Raw genomic sequence first — 20,480 nt, 5'->3', positions numbered from 1 at the left:
TGCTCTAGTTGAAGCGCGTGGGCTTAGTTGCCCCGCGGCATGTGGGATCTTAGTTCCCTGACCAGGGACTGAACCCATGTCCTCTGCGTTGGAAGGCGGATTCTTTATCACTGGACTACTAGGGAAGTCCCCAGAAGGTATGTTTTTGTCCAGTAAAGAGATACCCTATTTTGCCGACCTAGCGAGACTGAGAGAGAGAGAGACATGGAGACAGAAACAGAGATACGGATATATAGGGAGAGAGCACTCGAGAGAGACAGACAGACAGACAGACAGAAAGCTATTAGCCGTATGTTTCTTTTATATCCTGGGAGAGAAAGAGCGGGCGGGTTCTGTACCTCTCTTCGCATCATGAGTTCTGCCTCTTACTCGGTCCAGGCAGTCTCTGACTAACACCCACATGATTCATAAGCACCCCGTTGTAGTAATAGTGTTAGAGTGTTCAAGCGCCCTCTAAGGCCACACATGAGCTGCCCCCTTTCACTCACATCTCTTCACACTTCTGCTAGGACCAGCAGGGAGAACAGTAACCCCAAGTCCCCTATTCTGCTTGCCCCAGGGATGCTCATAGAAAGAAAGTGGGGAAAGACAAAGGAAGAAGGGGCAGTCCATGAACCCCATCTACACCCCTGTCTGTCTTCCTACCAGCAGCACTTCCAGCTCCAAAGGATCTGCTCACCTACTGCCTGTTTCTAAGAAGCTCTGTCCGGCTCTTCAGTCCATGGCCTTAGTTAGCTCCCTGACAAGAGGGTCCAGGGCGACCTTCCCATGTGCAAACCAAAGACCTGAGGAAAAGTCTCAAGTTTCTTCTACATTTTGGCCTCTGTTACCACCATATCTCCTAAGTGTCCTATCTTAAATTCAGTCTCTTAACATGCAGAGCAGTGCAAAGAAATGGTCTTAGAGGTCCAAGAAGCATCAAACCACAGACACTCTAAAAGGAAGGAAGAGGAGAAAGAATCATACCTGGATGGACATCGCAAAGTCTATTAAAGAGATCTAGTGGAATTTGATGTTAGACAAAGTGGAGCAAAGTCTTGCTTCCAAATGACTTCCAGGACATATTGTTAAATGAAAAAAGGTATGTCGCATTTTGAGTGAGAAGGGAAATCAGAATATAAAGCTATACACACACATAATATATGATATGTAACTGTGTGCATATGTATTTTTCACAAAAATAAAAGCACTAAGCACAAACCAAAAACTAATGAATATTGTTACTTACATAGAGCAGATGGGAACAAGGTAGAAAGAAAAGGGGTGAGATTTCTCTGCATGAAATTTTTGAATCATGAATATCCTTTTACACATCCAAAACACAAAATTAAATCAAAACGTGAATACAGAAACAAATGAAACTAGTTGTCTAGCAAAGTGAAATATGATGACATCGAAAAAAATACTTCAACTCTGACTACACTCCCTTAGTGAATATAATGGGCTTAGTTACTGTATAACCAAGGGCAGTTTACCTGGAAAACTCAATTTTCTCACCTGCAAAACAAGAATAATAGTACCTATATGTCAGGACTGTTGTAAAGATGAAATAATCCATATAAAGTGCTCAATGTAATTTCTAACAGGCTAAGTGTTCAGTCAGTAGTAGCCATTATTATCAACTGTTAGTTAGGTTTCATGGTTTAACTCTATACTTCATGTGCACTGTGGACTAAAGAGGCTTAGGCATCTAAGCACTCAGACAAGGAGAGTAACAACAAGGAACAGACCAAGAATTAAGTATCCCTTATTTTGCTGAATTACAACTATTTCTGTAACTATGTGACACATTTTGCGTTGGGGGGAATATAACAGCATATAAATTTGAAAAGGCTGTGACAGTTTTATCTGTTGGCATATTTGAACTGATAATGGAACCTCAACCATGACTATGACCCTATGTGAAGGTTGCTTGGCTATTAGGAGAGTAAGAAATGTCATTTTCCTCTATATGTAAGTTATGTCTAACAAAAGTTAGAAAATGTTTAAGTAGCCAAGTGAAATAAAGCTGGGGGAGAAAAAGGAATATGCAGAATTGGTCTTAAAAAATAGTCTAGTAAACAAAGCTGAAAGTCAGGAACACTATTATCTTGAAATAGACTGACTGTCTCTTACATAGTATAAAAACTAAGATCCTCTAAGTACCTAAAACCAGATGCCCAAACAGAACAAAGACAAATAACTAGTTAGTTGGCCTGTTCATAATGAGAGAAAAAAACAGCCCCACCTGTTATGCTTGGACCTCTTAATAAAACATGTACTTTGTATCACTTTAATAATCAGCAATTCAAATGGTTGAGTTTTTCTCATAAAAACTCTGGCTAATGTGTCACCAACTACGATGATAACTATCTGAAATAGCTTTAATAAACACATGATGTTTGCCTTTTCTGATAAAGGCACATGATGAATGAATATTAAGAACACTGAAAATTGTTGATTACCTCACCTCTCTGCAGAAAATCTAGTTTCAGTAAAATCACTTCATATTGACTATAAAAGTTTTCTTCCCCTATGTAATACCACTGTGAATTAACAAAGCAGCTACTACTGAATAAAATAACATATCAGTACATGCTCATTCTGATTTTGCTTAGCAAAGACCATTTTTGCTTTTCTATAGAAAGCAGGAGAATAAAAGGACAAAAATCATATAAAGTTCTGAGTCATGCATGTGACACTTTAAAAAGAAAAAACGAGGATACTAAACAGAGATGTTTTTTCTAAAATAAAAAGGGGCCAGAACGTGTTGCTGTTCTATGGGTCTGCAGGCTCTGTTCTTCACAAGTTAATCTTCTAACCACCTTCCTTTTCTCCCCCACATCCTCAAAGCATCTAACTGGCAGTCACTGTTCCCTCAGGCACCCCTGCCTTGAGACGCAGGCTCTGTGCCCACCCACCAGCGCCGTCTTCTCCTCACTTCGGGGGCTGCTTCCACAGAACCTCAGGAGCCACTCTGGACACACCCACTCACTCAATCTTCTCGGATCCTACACATGTCCACTTTTCTGCCTGTCTACTGTTCTCATAAAGTGCCAATTTCTTAAGCCTCCTAAGCAAGGAGCTCCAAATGCTGGAACATAAGTATTTCATCACCTAAATTCTCACAGTGTAGTTGCGACACTTTTCAATTTCTACCCTGTATTACAGTAATCCTTGTATATGTCTCATCTTCCACACTGGATCGTGAATTGAGAGTAAAGGCTGGATATTATGTGCATCTAGCATAGTGCCTTAAACAGTAGCTATTCATTAAGTCTTAGCTGAGTAAATACATGAAATGCTTCTGTGCAAAGACAAATAAGGAATGACAATGATAACTTCTGAGAACTACTATCCCAGGAAATGCACCTTTTTCAAGAAGTCTTCAGCACCATCTCTTGCCCTTTGGCTTATTTTCCTGTGTGCTTCGGGTCTCCTCTTATCCTCCTACATTACTTCACAGTGATCAGCCCACACTCTCCCCTTTTGGGACTTAACGAATCACACGCCCCACTACTGATTTTCTCCTTCCTGTCACCAGTAGAAATGTCATGATGATGTTATCCATTTATTAGATTAACAAGTACACCTTGACAACTTTCCCTTCAGAGGTACTCCCAGTGGAATATGGTGGAAGGTGGTACAGAATGATGTAAGAAACAAAGAATCTGTGGTCAGAAGAGTATCTGGCCAATCCAGTCCTTCCACTTCAAGGAAGTTCCTATACTTCCAAGCCTCTCCCTTTTATAAAATTTGAATTAAACCTGTGAACATATGAGGTACCTAGAATACAGTACCCAGTTCATAGGAGGCATTCAATACATGGAAATTATTACTACAGGATAGTAGTAGTATTAATATAATTACTTTTTACACAGTGTATATATCATGCTACTCTAAAAACAAGCACCTCAATGTACATCAGCATTTTTAGAAAGATGCCAGTAAGAAAAAAAATTGGTAATTCATTGTATATAATGGCTTGAACATAGTTTACATAAGCAAATGATCACCCACATCAAAATACATGTCCTCACCTCGCTGCCCTGCATGGTCTTCGCTGGGTTAGCAGAAGGGATGGCAGCATTCAGCTCCAGCTCCGGCTTACACAGAAGTGCAATGGTGTCCCGGTGAGCCTGGTAACGCTCTTTCACCTGTCCATCTGCTTGCATAGCTTTATCCAAAACAGTTCTGAAGTTGCTTCCCTCTGTGGAGGGGAAAAAAAAAAAATGTTACCAGAGCACAGTACTGATTTTAACAGTAATGTATATGAGCTGGTTGTACTTTTAATTCTCTTCTCCAACTTTACTTGTTTCCCCCTTCTATAAGTCCCAATTCACTAGATAATAGAAACTGAGCTATTAGTCTTTGCATTTTTGGTTTTGGAAAAATGACAAAATCAATTATAAAGCAAAAGCACAGTTATACCTTAAAATACATTTGTGGTTACTGTCCACCAAATAAAAGCCAATCGACATTAGTCTAATCTTTTCCTACAACTTGTGAATATAGAAAGGTAACATTCACTCCAAAAATTGTCACAACTTATTTCAAAAGTATTCCTCTCTCAAAGGATCACTCCTTAAATCTGACTTAAAAGAAAAGCGGATATATTTTTAGAAAAATCTCAATAGTATTAATTACTTTTACAGAGAAATAAAACAAGTCTAGACATCATTTATCTTAACAAGCACAAAATCTTAATATTCAAAGTCTTAAAAATAATAATTTGGTTTCAGGTTAACTATTAAAACTCATCTTTTACTACCCACTACTAAGTGAAATGAAATTACAAAACCATATATATAATACAATCTCATTTATGTTTTTAAAATATGCATAGAGCTTGGAATAGGAAATGAGAGTTATTACAGGATCATTTTAATTTTTACTTTCTTAAGAATTTGAACTTCTCATAATGAACGTGGATTACCCTTGTTATTTTTTGTCTTACACGCAACTGAAGAAAAACACCTGGATTTTCATAATAGCAGTTTCAAAAAAAACACGTTTACATCAGAGCCTACTTCAATCAAGCAAAAAACGTGGATCCAAACTGAGAACTTACTCAAGTCAAAGTCATTTATGCACATTCTTACCTGCTCTTAAAGGCTTATAGAGTTCATTGGATGGCGTCCTTTGCCAGCGTTCCTTGAATTTTGCTCTTAAATCATTGTCAGTTGTTTCTTCTTCATCCAACAGTCTTAGTGACTTTTAAAAAGAAGGTAAAGCAACAATGAAATATTTCTGGTGTAAAAAATTTAAAACATTTTTTAAATGATCATACTCAATACAGGTGAGAATTAGTGAGCTCCTACAGTACTGGTTAGAATATAAATTAGTACAATAATTTCTGTTGCAGAAACCCAAGTTACATTTAACAAAAAATCTTGTAAAAATTTAAGACTAGGTTAGCCATTACCTTACTCAGTAAAATTAAGAAAGAAGACTAAGAGATTATGCACATCCATGTACCAAGACTACTTTAAACAAGGATGTTTTTAAGATTAAAACAAATAGAAAGCCTTTAGACCACTGAAGCCATAAACAAAACAGAGAGAAAACTGATTAATTCATGAAAATAAAAGATTTAGACTTCACTCCCAATACAACAAACTGAAAATTAACATATAAAAAAATGCCTTTCTAATGCATAGCTGAGAAGACAGGATAGTAGAGGGCCTGAAACACAAGTGCTAATCCACCAATGGACACAAGTGCTAGAGTCAATGGTATCTGCTAATTCCTGATAGCTTAGAGCAGAGGTCTGCAAACTTTTGTGTCAAACATTAGGGTAAATATTTTAGGCTCTGTGGACTATAGTCTCTGTCACATATTCTTCTTCTCTTTCTTTTTTTTATAATTCTCTAGAAGTGGTAAAAATCATCCTTAACTAGTGAACCATATAAAAACAGGCCACAAGGTAGAACTGGCCTACTGTCCATAGTTCACCTACTACACATTCTCTAATGGCTTAGAGGGTGAATTTAACAGAACATGAATAGGAGACAAGAAACAGGTGGAGTTAATAAGAGGAGGAGGTTAGATCAAGGGCATGATCTTCCCTCAAACTGGGTCACTTCCAAATGGGTGACACTCGGTAGACAAATTTTTAAAAAGGAGAACTGCCTGAGAGAAGGGAACTTACCTGTCTGAATCTTGGCTCTAAATAGAAAAGAAGTATCACCTTAAGATTCCTAATCAAAAGCCTGAACTTAGAACTGGAAATCATAATACCTGTGTGACACAAAGTCCTAAGATGAATTTCAGAGTAAAAGATTAACCACAAAGAAAAAAAAAAAAAAAAAAAAAAAAACCCTCCAAATTAACAGTCTTAAAATACAGGAACACACCAAAACAAAACAAAAACAAAGAACAAAAAACACTGAAATAAGAGGAAACAAACCACAATTAGCAAAAAATCAGCAAAAATAACAAATCATGAAACCAAAGCACAAAGACCACAGATACTAAGATGATAAAATAAAGAATATAAAATAAATATATTTACTATGTTTAGAATAAGAGATAAAAGTATGACAGGAGAAAGAGAATGAGAAGAATTGAAAAAGAACCAAATAAAATTTCTGGAAATGAAAAAAATAAAATGAAAAAGTTAGGAAGTTAATGGATAGTTAAAAACTGCTGAGATATAACTGAAGAGAACCAGTGAACTGGAAGACAGACCAGAAGAAATCACGCAAAATGAAGCACAGAGCAACAGAAAATACAAGTGGTTAAAAGACCCAGAAAATAAAGGGAGAAGATTCAACATCAGAGATCCAGAAAGAGATAATAATGAGAACAGGGAAAAAGTAATATTGAAAGAAGTGAAAACTAAGAACTGTCCGGGATGGATGAAAGACACAACTCCTCAAATTCACCGGATCCAACAGAATATCAAGCAATTTAAATGAAAATAAACCCACACCCAGACACATCATAATGAACTTTAAAGAAGAAAAATAAGTGTACAACTTCCATGCTGTTAAAAAGAAAAGAAAAAAAGAAAGAAAGAAATGGAGGAAACTCAATAAAACCAGGAAAAAGTGAGGGTGAGGAGGGACAAAAAAAGAAGGAAATCAAAAGAGTGAGAAAGTAGAAAATACAAAATATAGAAGAACATGATTCCAAATATATGAATAATCACAGCTAATATATATGGATTTAACCCTCTACAGAGATGAAGATTGTCAAACTAAAAGAAAAGGAAAAACCTTACTATGCGCTATTTACAAAAGACACAACCATAAGGACACACAAGTTGAAAGTCAGACACAAGAAAACTACAGACCAATATCCTTTATGAATATAAATGTAAAATACTCAACAAAATACTACCAAACCAAATCCAGCAGCACATTAAAAGGATTCTACACCATGACAAAGTGGGATATACTAGGAATACAAGGGTGGTTCACATCAAAGAATCAATTAATGTAATACTCTGTATTAGTAAAATGAAGCGGAAAAAACCCATATAATCATCTTGAGACACAGAAAAAATATTTGACAAAATCCAACACCCTTTTATGACAAAAACACTCAAAAGACATGATTCCGTTTATCTGAAATGTCCAGCCAATTAATAAGCTGGATGGCTAGCCTGAGACAATCTCCCAGAAAGAACAAGAGCACAAAGAGAAAAAGTAATAGAAACTTTAAGAGATGTGGAACTTCCCTGGTGGTCCAGTGGTTAAGTCTCCATGCTCCCAATGCAGGGGGCCCAGGTTCGATCCCTGGTCAGGGAACCAGATCCTGCATGCTGCAATGAAGATCTCGCAGGTGGCAACAAAGATCCCGAGTGCCGCAGCTAAGACCCAGCGCAGTCAAATTAATTAATTAATTAATTAATTTTTTTTTTTAAGAGAGAGATGTGAAGAACTGACCCAGAAGCACCACCATCAATCTAACAGGAATTCATTAGGAGAGAATGGAGGAAAAAAGAGTAACTGAAGAAACAGAATCCATGAATCTAAGATGGAAAGGGCCCAATAGCTCCCAAGCAAGATAAATTTATCATTTAAAAAATTAGTGGACACTTTAAATTTTCTCAAAATCAAGACTAAAATTAAATTTGCTACCACAGATATAAACACTCAAAAACAGTATCAGCTTCACAACTTACAACTTACTTAAAATGAGACTCTCCAAGCACAACTGACAGAATAACAGTGACTCTGACTCATAAGGCTGTTAGGAACACCAAATAAAATAAATAAAAATCCTTCATATTAAGATAGGCAGACAACAGACATATCATATACACTAATAAAGCCAGTTTTTCCTTAATTATGAGATGAGCTTTTTTCCACATTAATATTTCTGTTTTATTTTAGTTAATCCTTTAAATAACCCTGGAAGGTATATAGTCTCATCCCCAAGGTTCACACTGTCATAAGTACTTAAGTACTCCGTCTTTGCCCCAAAGTACTTGGATATGATGTAAATACAACATCCTCTGATAGTTACCTGAAAGATCAAAACATGAATTAAAGCATTGAGAACAGGAGTCACCTAAAAAAGACGTGACTCCTAAACTGACAAAAGCCAAAATAACCAGCCTGAATATATTTATAGCTAAAGAAACAAATGTATCAATAAAGAAACAAATGTATCAATTAGGTGAAAGCACAGTAAAAGGAGAATAACATTGGCAAATAGCTGTCTTTAGCCAAAAAACTTTAGTGTTCCATTCTTATTGATAAAATCTCCTTTCTACTAAAAGATAGGTATAGTGGGCTTATAAAACATTTGATAGCCTAACTTCCTTAGTCTGATTCGTTGTTCACCAGAGACCTAATCTTTCATAGGAAAAAAAAAAGAATTAATTATGAAAAGCTTGAACAGTTTGTGTGATAGTAATTTCTCACAGTATACTAGTTTTACACAATGGTCGTACGAGTTTCAGTAATGTGCATTTATATACCCTTAAGACACATATGACCCCATTTTCACTCAATCAGAATTCCTGTTGAGGCTGAAGAGCAGACTCTGTCTGGGCCACAGCAAAGTCACCTAAATGATGAGTGCTACCTTGTGAAACCCAATAGGAAGAAGCCTTGAGTCCTAATCCCTGCTGGACACCAAGGGGCTGAAAAGTTTTTACCTGAAAAGCAAATCTCTTAAAACATACCTCATCTAGGATTTCTCTATTTCTTTGTAGAAGTTCAGGTAGCTCTTTGATCAACTGATCAACAGTCTGGATGCCTCCCTGTTCAATCACAGATGTGGACTTAGTCAGTATAGACTGAGGTACAGTATCTCCAGATATATCTTCAATTGCTGCTGGAAGATTAAGTGAAGCTAACACCCTGAAAAAATGAGATACTATGTCATCTAGAGGTCTAACCCTCCTTTAAAACACTGATCTCCTATATCCAAATCAATAGCAGCAGAGTTAGCACTCCAAAAAAGTGGGTAAGCCCTGTCAATGGAAACATAAAGCAAATGTAGAGGAAAAACAGAAAATCAGTGATTGATAAAATTAAAACAAACTCATTAAAGTGTTAAGTTAGGTTCACAGTTCAGAACTGAAAGCTAAAAGGTAAGAAATATGCATTAAAATATACTAGATACCTTTGGCTCACAGGTAAACTTAACTTCTTTCAGTCTAAGTAATTAAAAGTCAAAAATTCTATTTTAAAAATGCAATCTTTTATCACACTCCTGATTGTTACACTGTCAGTGACAAAACAGATATAATACACAAAATGGTTATAATTTCATATCATCTAAGCAAAATTTCAAGAGTACATAGTTGATCTATGTATTAATACAGCATCTTCATCTGTTCGGTTTTGTGGCACAATAACTATTATTCTATTATTTCATTTACATAATGGAGGGGATGTTAGAGTAAACTTATGTTGCTTTCTCACTGGAAAAAGTAAAATGAGGTCAAAACCTATGCATTCATCAAAATTAAAAACATGAAAAAGCAAACAAGACTAGGAAAAAACATTCTCAGTAACATTTCTGATAAAGGCTTGCCTCTAAAATATGTAAAGAACTCTTTAAAAATGATTAAGAAGAAAAACTCAGTTTCTGAAAACGAGCAAAAAGATTTCAACAGACACTTCACAAAGACATATGAATGGCTAATAAGCACATGAAGAGTTGCTCAACATCATTAGTCATCAGGGGAATGAAAATTAAACCACTATGAGATACTGCTACAAAAACACTAAAATGGCTAAAATTAAAGGACTGACAATCCTAAATTCTGATGAGAATGCAGAGCAAGTGCATTTCTCAAACAGTGCAGGAACAATGACTTTGGAAAACCATCTGGACATTTCATGTGAAGTTAAACATACACTAACCATACAACTCAGCAATTCTAATCCTAGGTTACTTACCCAAGAGAAATAAAACATGTCCACACAAAGATCTGTACATCAGTGTTCATAACAACTGAAACGTCCATCAAAAGGTGAAAGAATTAACAAACTACTTAACCATAAAAAGGAATACTGCTCAGTAATAAAAAGAATCAAACATACATAAAACATAGATTATGCTAAGTGAAAGAAGCCCAACACATTTTTAATATATACTGTTACATGCTGTGCATACTGCAAGTATTGCATATTATACATACTATAGCAATACTATACACTGTATATAATGCACTATCAATATATATCATATATAATGTACTATTTACTGCATATAATGTACTATATACTGTCATGTACATATTGCACATGCTATAATGATTACATTTATATTAAATTGTATAAAAGGTAAAACTAACCTATGGTGACAGGGAGCAGATCAGTAGTGGCTAGAGGGTAGAGGAGGAGGAATTGAATGGAAAGGCATGAGGGAATTTTTTAGGGTGATGGATATGTTCTCTATCTTGATCATGGTGGTGGTAGTTACATGGGTATACATATTTATCAAAAAGATTTGAACTATACACTTAAAATGGGTGTATTTTATTGTGTGAAAATTATACTTAATATATTTTTTAAAACAATGTATTATTTTCTTAGTCTTCAATCCACCAAAAACAAAAACTGTTTCAGAATACTGAATGTACATGTATCTTAACCTTGAAAGTTAATTTCTACTTCACATTTCCCTCAAATAAATATCTCCTAAAATACAAATTAATGGTCAAATATTTTCACTTTGTTTCAGTAATTAAATTTCTTCCAACTATAATACATTTGCCAGGGTTCAGTAAATATAGTGTCCCCAAGAAATGTGTGTGTGTGTCTATATTTGTTATTTCAAATATCCTTGACATTCAGCTCTGAGCTCAGAAAACTACAACGTTCATAAATAATCAATCAGAAAACATCAGAACTTTAGAGATAAATTTATGAAAGTTAAGCTCTACTTACCCATTTGCCAAAGTGGTGGCTTCTCTCATTTGAGCAATTGATCTGTTAACTAAATCAGCTTTCCTCTGACCACAGGCAGCCAAAGACTGCTGCACTGACACAGGAACCATCTTCTCAAACAGATCTAAAATTAGAAATCAAAATTTCCACAAAACTTTAAGACAAAAACTCAGACTGTAAAGTGACTACTCATATTTCCTTTCCAATATTCACATTAAAAGTCTACAAATATTTAAAGAACAAAACTAAATCACTATTGAAAATACAATGATGAAGAGAATTTTTAGATCACCATATTCGTGGACAATGATAACGAAAGCTTTTTCTTTGAACTTAACTTTCTTAGCTTTTAAAGATGTGTTAGTCATTAAGTTTAAAGGATCTTTGGTGAAGAAGATCTACACAGGAGAAAACAATGCTTATTTGTTGATGAAACTGCTTGAGTGGGCCACAGTGCTATGGTTTCCAGCTCTACCACTTCCTGGCTCTGCAACCTTGGGCAAATGACTTAACCACTCTGCATCAGTATCCTCATCAGTCAAATGGGGATAATAATAGTACCTGTCTCATGGAGTTGTTCTGAGAAATAAATGAGCTAATATTTGTAAAGTGCTGAAAAGAGTTTCTGGTACATGGTAGACACTTTGTGTTTGTTAAATAGGAATAAGTACAGTTGTCCCTTGGTATCTGCAGGGGATTGGTTCCAGGACCCCCGGCGGATATCAAATCCGTGGATGCCCAAGTCCCTTATAAAAAATGGCACAGTATTTGCATATAACCTACACATATCCTCCCAAACACTTTAAATCATTTCTAGCTTACTTATGATACTTAATACAATGTAAATGCTATGTAAATAGTTGCCAGAGGATGGCAAATTCAAATTTTGCTGTTTGGAACTTTCTGGAAATTTTTTTATGTGAATATTTTTCAATCAGCAGTTGCTTGCATTCATGGCTGTGGAACCACAGATACAGATGGCCAACTGTAAAATAACCACCCAATAACTTAGAATATTATCCTTGGCATCTCAGCTAGAGGCTACCATAATATTGCATATACCTACAATATTCAAGGATATTATAACATTTGATACAACCATGACTCCAGAAGTTTATGTTTAAAGTCATGTTTATGTATGTTTATTTTATTAGCAGAATCTTAAATAACAAATGTTAACAAAAAGACAAATGCTCACTGAAGTCATTATCATTACTCAGACACACAGTTTCAAGTTTTCTGACTCTGTTGTATATATACTTCATGCTTTACTACCATTTACTTCCCATCTTAAAATTTCACTGTAATTTTTATTCTCATATTCACTTTGAACAACATGAATGCAAATTATATTCAAAGCATACAATCGCAATTATGTGATTTTAGCTACAAAAAGTAGATTAAACTGCAGAAAAAATAAATAAGATTAAAGTGCCTCTGAACAGTTGACATACCAGTGAATTTCTGGCTGATGGGTACACTGACTGGCGTAGATTTCACAAGTGTGGCTTTGCCAATAGGGTCTAGATCTTTAAGGTCTGGAACTCGATCATGATAAATGAAGTCATTATCCTTCTTTGCTGCAGTAAGGGCACGGTTGATTTTGTCAGAAAATTCCTTCACGTTGACGTATTCATCATAGCGAGATGCCACTGTTTTAATCAATTCTGCCGCATGCTAGTTAAGAAAATGTAAAAAAAAAAAAAAAGAATATTTTCTTTCTTTTTTTCAACCAGGTATCCAAGCACTGGTTTTTTTAAAAAATCTTTGAGGACTGGCATTACTAGAAATGTGGTCAACAGAACAGCCTAGAAATTCTCCCATCACAAAATACCAAAATATCAAAAAATGAAGAATAATACAGAGCAGATATTCCTTTAAAGACATGAATGAATTACAAAGAAAATAAAAGAAATCAAAACTATAAGCTGACATTGATTGAGGAAAGCTGGCTCTGACTGTTGGGTATTTCTGTACCCAAAGGACGAGCTATTAAAAGCTCTCAGAGAGACTTAAGACAGGGGTCTTGAAACTACATAAGACAGAAAACTAAGAAACATCCCTTTCACCCTCCACATGAAGGCAGGAACCTCAAAGGGCTATACCCGTGATGAAAAGGGTGAGTCAGCAAAAAATTATGCAACATAGGAAATCAACAAGGAAGCATGCTGTGTCAGCACCAATAGGAATTTTTTCTTTAAAGGCTGCCCTTGTGATACATAAGATGAACACACGCCTCACATAAAGTTAGGGTTCAAATTACTTAGGTGGTGTTAGGTAGAGTAACACCAGATAAAATAGACAATAAAGTCAAAAGCATTATTAGGGATAAATTCAGTATAAAACACTTTCCAATTTGCCAGAAAGATGTAAAACCTCTTAAATATTGTATTTAAAAGCCTTTATCTATATAAACAATTATAATGAAAAATTGCTAAATCTACCCAGCATTAGAGTGGAAGATTTTAACATTCCTGTCTCAGAAATAAATGGAGTAAACAAAAAATGTGTTAAGATTACAGAAGATCTGAACAACACAATTAATGAGTTTGATTTACCAGACAGAGAGAACCCTGGCTTCCACAGTTAGAGAATACATAATATTCTCAGGTATATAAAGACCGGTCTATATAAAGCGACCACATGAAGAGATAAAGCAAGTCTAAAACACCAAAATTACAAGATTACAAGAATGGTTTAATATTAGAAAACCTACTTATATAATTCTCCAAATAATAAATTTAAGTTTAAAAAATCGAATTATCTCTAAAGATGTTGAAAAATCATTTGATAAAATATTCACTCTTGACATTTTTTTTAAATTTTAGTAAAATAAAAATAGATACCCAGTTCCTTAACATGTTAAAATCTTAACCTCCAAAGCTAATCTCATGCTTAGCAGAAAAATAAAAGAAACATTCCTAGAGTCAAAATAAAACAAAGATCACCAGTATCGTCATGAACATAGAACACAGAACATGTCAAAATAACCAGACAAAAGGATAAAATTAGAGGTATAAAATTTAGAAAAGAAAAGGAACAATTATTATTTACCAGCTTTTGCTGGTATGTATTTGTATACCAGCAAAAGCTAAGAGAATTAACTATTCTAAATAAGAGATAGATTCAAAATCAACAGAGCAAATACAGATAAACAACCACCAATTTGAAAAGATAACTAAAGAAAAAATCCATTGTTACTAGCAACAGGAAGACAAAATATCCAGGAATAAATTTTAAAATATATGTGCAAGATTAACATGAAATAGAAACAAGGATAACCAAAACAAAGAAAACAAAAGCTATACCTTTAGTGTAAACCAAGAGATGGGAAAATGCACAAATTTAAATCACTTTTTAAAGTGATCTGTACATCAAATTTGATTTGTAAATGTGGTCAAACGTTCCCCCAAATTGAAAAATTATTAGGAGCATAAGAAATGCTGAATACAGCAGGAGAAACAGGGGAAGGCTAAGGGCCCCACCCTGAGGGCAAAGTGCTTAATTAAGCAAATCTAAAAACAATGAAATGCAATGAGGTGACAGCTGCCAGCTCAAAGATAAAGGTAAAGCCAAATGGCCTGCCTGGAGCCACCCAGGGGTCACAGGAAAAATGGAATACTGAGGAGCCTTGTCCCAAGGACCTGCTGAGCACAGAGGCAGATAATTACAAGGGCAGGGATGCTGGGGGAAGCAGAACAGAGGACTGAAAGTGGGGAGAAGGCGGAAAGGGGATGAGCACTCAGAAAATGTCAACAAAATACAAACTCTGAAAGTAGATGCATCACCTGGAAAAGCAAAGGCTGTGAGGAACTCAGGGAAATACAGGCACAGAAGTGGAATCCTTCCTACACCAGGCTTTGAGAAGCAGAGAGGAGGAGAGGAGGAAGGGCCCTACACAAGTAGGCTTGGAAAGATACCCTGTGGTTCCCCCACCCAGGAACCTCTTGCTATTCCCCGACTAAAATCAAGCTCGTTCAAACACAAGTGACTGAAAAGGCATCCCATCTGCCTCAACACTAAGAAACCATAAGGAAAAGGATGAAAAAGAGCAGTTTAACTTTCCAACAGATAATGAAAATTCACTGAAGAAACGTTGCCACAGGGAGTTCCCTGGCAGTCCAGTGGTTAGGACTCGCACTTTCACTGCTGTGGCCTCGTGTTCAATCCCTGGTGGGGAAACTAAAATCCCGCAAGCCTCGCAGCACAGCCAAAAAAAAAAAAAAAAAAAGAAAGAAATATTGCCACAAAGCAAAGAACACAGCATACTAAAAAAACTAAAATAAGCTAAAAACTTAAGGATGCAATCACAGTACCAAAGACACACAAAATATGAACAGAGGACCAGATGGCCCAGATTAACAGGGGGTGATAGATAGCAAGAGAATGTGAAACGGGACCTGCAGAACTCAGGAAAGAAAGTGAAGAAAAATACGAAAATAGTTTAAGGAAGACTGTAATATTTATGCAAGGAACATGAAAGAGATAACAGACATCACAGAAATCAGTGTAAGAAACATACAAAACAAGAAAAAGTGAGGACAATTCAACATGGCAGTTGGGGAGCAGAGGCCATTACAAATTAAAAATTCATGAGACACATCAACCAAATGCAACATGAGGACCATGTATGAATCCTCATTTGAACAAACCAACTGTGAAAACACATTTTAGAAAAAATCAGAGAAAGCTAAACTATGTTTGGATACTATTAGATTACTAGAATTAATTATTAATTAGTATTAATTGTGCTAGATAGGATGACATTGTGGTTTTAATTTTTTTAAGACTTACATATACTGAAGTAACTTAAGGATGAAATGATACATAAGACAGCTGAAAATACTCCAAAAAAATAAGAGGGGAAGGGGAAACATGAAACGCAAAGCAAAATATTGAAAATCACTGAAGCTGGGTAATGGATATTTGATGATTCTTACTTTTATATATATATTTTTGAAATTTTCCATAGTAAATACTTAAATAAAATTCATACAGAAGCATAAACAATCTCCTTAATATCTACAAGCTACTATCATAACAAAGAAAAAAACAGTACTTTCACAACATCAGTTTTATCATCTCATTAGGTCCCTCATTAATGAATTAAATAAATTCTGATATGTATTCACTCTATCTGAGTCACATTTTTTTATCTATAAAGAGTCATCCCTCAGTATCCGCGGGGGATTGGTTCCAGGATCTGCCACAGACACCAAAATCCAAATCCTCAAGTCCCACAGTTGGCCCTCCATACCCACAGACTCTGCATCTGCAGATTAAACATAGTACACGACCAGCATTTGATTGAATCCATAAATTCAGAACCTGAAAATACGGAGAGCCAAATATTTATTCATTGAAATAAACCTGCATATAAGTGGATTTGGACAGTTCAAGCCTGTGTTGTTCAAGGGTCAACTGTATTTTTATGTCTTTTTGAAGACTGTACCTTGGCAGCTTTAGAGACTCCACCAGGATGATCAAGTGGACCCACCTTCTGGAGCCAAATGAACTGCACTGTCCAATAAGCGCACTTCATGAGCTGTAGAAGTCCGGGTACAACTTTTCTTGGCCCCAGAAGTGAATCACAAGCAGCAATTTTCCCTTTGTTATTTTACCTACTGTTGTGATATTCCTGACTCTTGTGATTTTGTTTTTATTTCTGGTTTGCTCGTGACTAATAAGTTTTTCCCCATTATTGTTAACAATGATTGCAAAGCTGATTGAATGGTGCAACCATCAGGTACATGGGGCAGAAGGAGAGACTACGGAGAATATGACTTGCTGGTCATCTTTTTTGTCTGTTTTGTTCTGTTTGCCTATTTCTCAGCTCAAATCAAGTGGAAAAATATCTCATACTTAATGGAAAGAGGAACAGCCCTTGGAGATATGAATCAGTAAGTATTTGCGTTCTATATGTTAACTTCTGACCTATGACTAAAGGTGTAAAACTAAAGTTATAAACTCTTGTGTGTCTATAACTGAAAAAAGTCTTTATCTCTTGTTGTGCGAGTTTGAAATAGTTTCCTTTTTCCAGAGGGGTTTTAAAAATTAGATTAAAATTTCAAAAGGAGCTCTTATATAACTGGTTTATAGAGAATAAAGGCTTATTTGAATATAGCAGTCCCAGAATTCCCCCAAAATAAAAAAGCTGAACTTCTGTAAAACAAACAGCAGTGCTCATCACCCAGTCATTATCCACTGCAGTGGCTGACCAACACTGCTCCCTGAGAGAGGAATTCAGGATGAAAAACAAGATGAGGCACTCTGTGCTTTCGAAAAACAGGCCCCTTAGAGTGTTAGATGCATATCTCAGGAAGAATTTTAATGAACCCAGATTCCCACATCTTCCCATACATAGAAAAGCACTAAAAGCATTAACTTGAGGTATCTGTTCTTTGTGACTAGCAGTAATGTTACTGAGACGTAAGCCTGACCGACTGTACATATTCCTCAGCCAAAATCATATATAAGCTGGTTTCTCCCCTACCTCTTCAGAGTGGTTCCCCAGAGCTACTGAGAGGCTGTCTCCCAGGCCACAGTCCTCAGTAAAGTCCCTGAATAAAACTTAAACTCCAACTCTTACGTTGTGTGTTCTTCTTTCAGTCAAAACTCCTAATACTCCTAATACTTTAAATATGCTACCCCAAAAAAATCTCTCCCTGGGCTTCCCTGGTGGCGCAGTGGTTGAGAATCTGCCTGCCAATGCAGGGGACACGGGTTCGAGCCCTGGTCTGGGAAGATCCCACATGCCGCGGAGCAACTGGGCCCGTGAGCCACAACTACTGAGCCTGCGCGTCTGGAGCCTGTGCTCCGCAACAAGAGAGGCCGCGATAGTGAGAGGCCCGCGCACTGCGATGAAGAGTGGCCCCCACTTGCCACAACTAGAGAAAGCCCTCGCACAGAAACGAAGACCCACCCAACACAGCCATAAATAAATAAATAAATACTTTAAAAAAAAAAAAAAAAAAAAAAAAAAAAAAAAAAAAAAAATCTCTCCCCCAGAAACCCCATTCTCAGAAGCATTTTCATATAATGCTTTCATATGATGCTAAGTTATTACAATCAAAGTGAATCCCTGGAAAAATAAAATGTTTGATAAACTGAGTGTGCCCGTCTCTGATTTTGTCAGTGTGGAGGTGTGGAGTATAATACAAGCATACATTTTATTTTTTTATAAAACTTGGGTTTCGGGCTTCCCTGGTGGCGCAGTGGTTGAGAATCTGCCTGCCAATGCAGGGGACACGGGTTCGAGCCCTGGTCTGGGAAGATCCCACATGCCACGGAGCAACTAGGCCCGTGAGCCACAACTACTGAGCCTGCGCGTCTGGAGCCTGTGCTCCGCAACAAGAGAGGCTGCGATAGTGAGAGGCCCGCGCACCGCGATGAAGAGCGGCCCCCACTTGCCGCAACTAGAGAAAGCCCTCGCACAGAAACGATGACCCAACACAGCCAAAAATAAATAATTAATTAATAGAATGTTTTCTTTAAAAAAAAATAAAATAAAATAGAATACCGCTAGAGGCTTCTATACCCCTAGTAATAAAAATGCATTAAAAAAAAAAAAACCAAAAAACTTGGGTTTCTTTTCTCATGAAAAGACTAATTAAACTGAACTTCCTAAATAAGACTTGAATAGTATCTTCTAATACCAGTCCATATTTAAATTTCCTTAACAGTCCTCTTCCTACCCTCTGCTTACCAACCCTCAAAATACAAACAACTCATGTAAACAGCCCTTGCCCCTTCTGCGAAGTTGCCCCAGATGTCCCATCAAGTTTCTCATACACCCAGTGCTGATACAACAGCATAGAAGGTACTCTGTTGATTACCAAATCTATTTATGTATCTATTACCACTGTCCTTTTCAAGCTGTGGAATTGTATGTCCCAATTTAGACCAAGGCTAGGCCACAAGTTAAGTACTCCACATCCTTTCTGGAGCATATAATTAATTTAGAATATTTTATATTAAAATAAACATGGATAAATAAAAGAAAACTGAATGCAAATTTTGCATGAAATTTTTAGATAAAATGTGAGACTTCAAAAAGCACACAGTAGGTATAGCCTAGAAAATAAAAACAATCACCTGACTCTGTTGACAGGGGAAATGAGTGCGAAAGATTTTTACGAGCAAACTTGGGAATCTCACTTAAAAAAAAGAGCAATCCGGGCTTCCCTGGTGGCGCAGTGGTTGGAATCTGCCTGTCAATGCAGGGAACATGGGTTCGAGCCCTGGTCTGGGAAGATCCCACATGCCGCGGAGCAACTAAGCCCGTGAGCCACAACTACTGAGCCTGCGCGTCTGGAGCCTGTGCTCCGCAACAAGAGAGGCTGCGATAGTGAGAGGCCCGCGCACCGCGATGAAGAGTGGCCCCCACTCGCTGCAACTGGAGAAAGCCCTCGCACAGAAACGAAGACCCAACACAGCCAAAAATAAATAAATAAATAAATAAATTTATTAAAAAAAAAAAAAAACGAGAAATCCAAGTTACTTAAATATTTATTTCTGAGAAACTCACCTGTAACCTTGCAATCTCTTCTCCAAATTTCTTCTGCTGTTTTGCCAGGATAGACTGGTGGTACTCAGCATAGGCCTGCATGATACAGTGCTTTGCAGCCAAGACAGGAAACACCTCCTGGAAATAAAAATACTGACCAGGGGAGAGTCCAACCACACAAACCACCACAGACAACATGGGATGCAGGAAGAAAAAGGAAAAGGAGACAGAAATTAGGATCACCCCATTAATGGTTTAGAGATAGGTTAGTCAGGTGTAAACAGAGAAGACCACATGATTTTGCACGGACTGGATTCAATGAATTCAGTTTTTTTCTTCCAATTAGAATTAAGGTTTGGGTTCTTTTCTTTTTTAACTGTTAAATGAAGCCAATTAAGCTTTTACAATTCACTTTAATTAAGCCATGAAGTCAACATTTTGTTTACAAAGAAGAAAGGAAAGCATGCATTAGAAAGAGAAGTAGAATGGACATTCACAGAGGAACACCAAGCACAGGGCTTTAGAAGCTTTCTTGTGAGCCCTTACCCAGCCCTTAAGAGTTAACTAAACCACCATTACTCACATATACTAATGAAATTGCTCTATAGGACTGTTTCAACGTGTTTAAAAGACAAAAG

The 20,480-nt window shown here is 36.5% G+C and overlaps 1 protein-coding gene across 2 annotated transcripts in view; it reads right to left on the bottom strand.

Annotated features, from left to right (window-relative positions):
- The window catches only part of LOC118904512 (programmed cell death 6 interacting protein), a 62,627-nt gene that overhangs the window by 14,682 nt on the left and 27,465 nt on the right, over positions 1-20,480 (bottom strand). Inside the window, exons 7-12 of one of the 2 annotated variants that reach the window (XM_036870726.1) lie at positions 19,864-19,995; positions 12,791-13,013; positions 11,337-11,460; positions 9,119-9,296; positions 5,082-5,193; positions 4,020-4,189 (exon numbers count right to left, since the gene is read on the bottom strand). In XM_036870726.1, the coding sequence (XP_036726621.1) occupies positions 4,020-4,189; positions 5,082-5,193; positions 9,119-9,296; positions 11,337-11,460; positions 12,791-13,013; positions 19,864-19,995 (939 nt within the window). The remainder of the gene's footprint in view (positions 1-4,019; positions 4,190-5,081; positions 5,194-9,118; positions 9,297-11,336; positions 11,461-12,790; positions 13,014-19,863; positions 19,996-20,480) is intronic. The other variant, XM_036870727.1, reaches the window with a different exon arrangement.

Source organism: Balaenoptera musculus, chromosome 11, assembly GCF_009873245.2.
Source record: "Balaenoptera musculus isolate JJ_BM4_2016_0621 chromosome 11, mBalMus1.pri.v3, whole genome shotgun sequence".
Taxonomy (NCBI): domain Eukaryota; kingdom Metazoa; phylum Chordata; class Mammalia; order Artiodactyla; family Balaenopteridae; genus Balaenoptera; species Balaenoptera musculus.
This window is presented reverse-complemented; position numbering and strand designations above follow the sequence as displayed.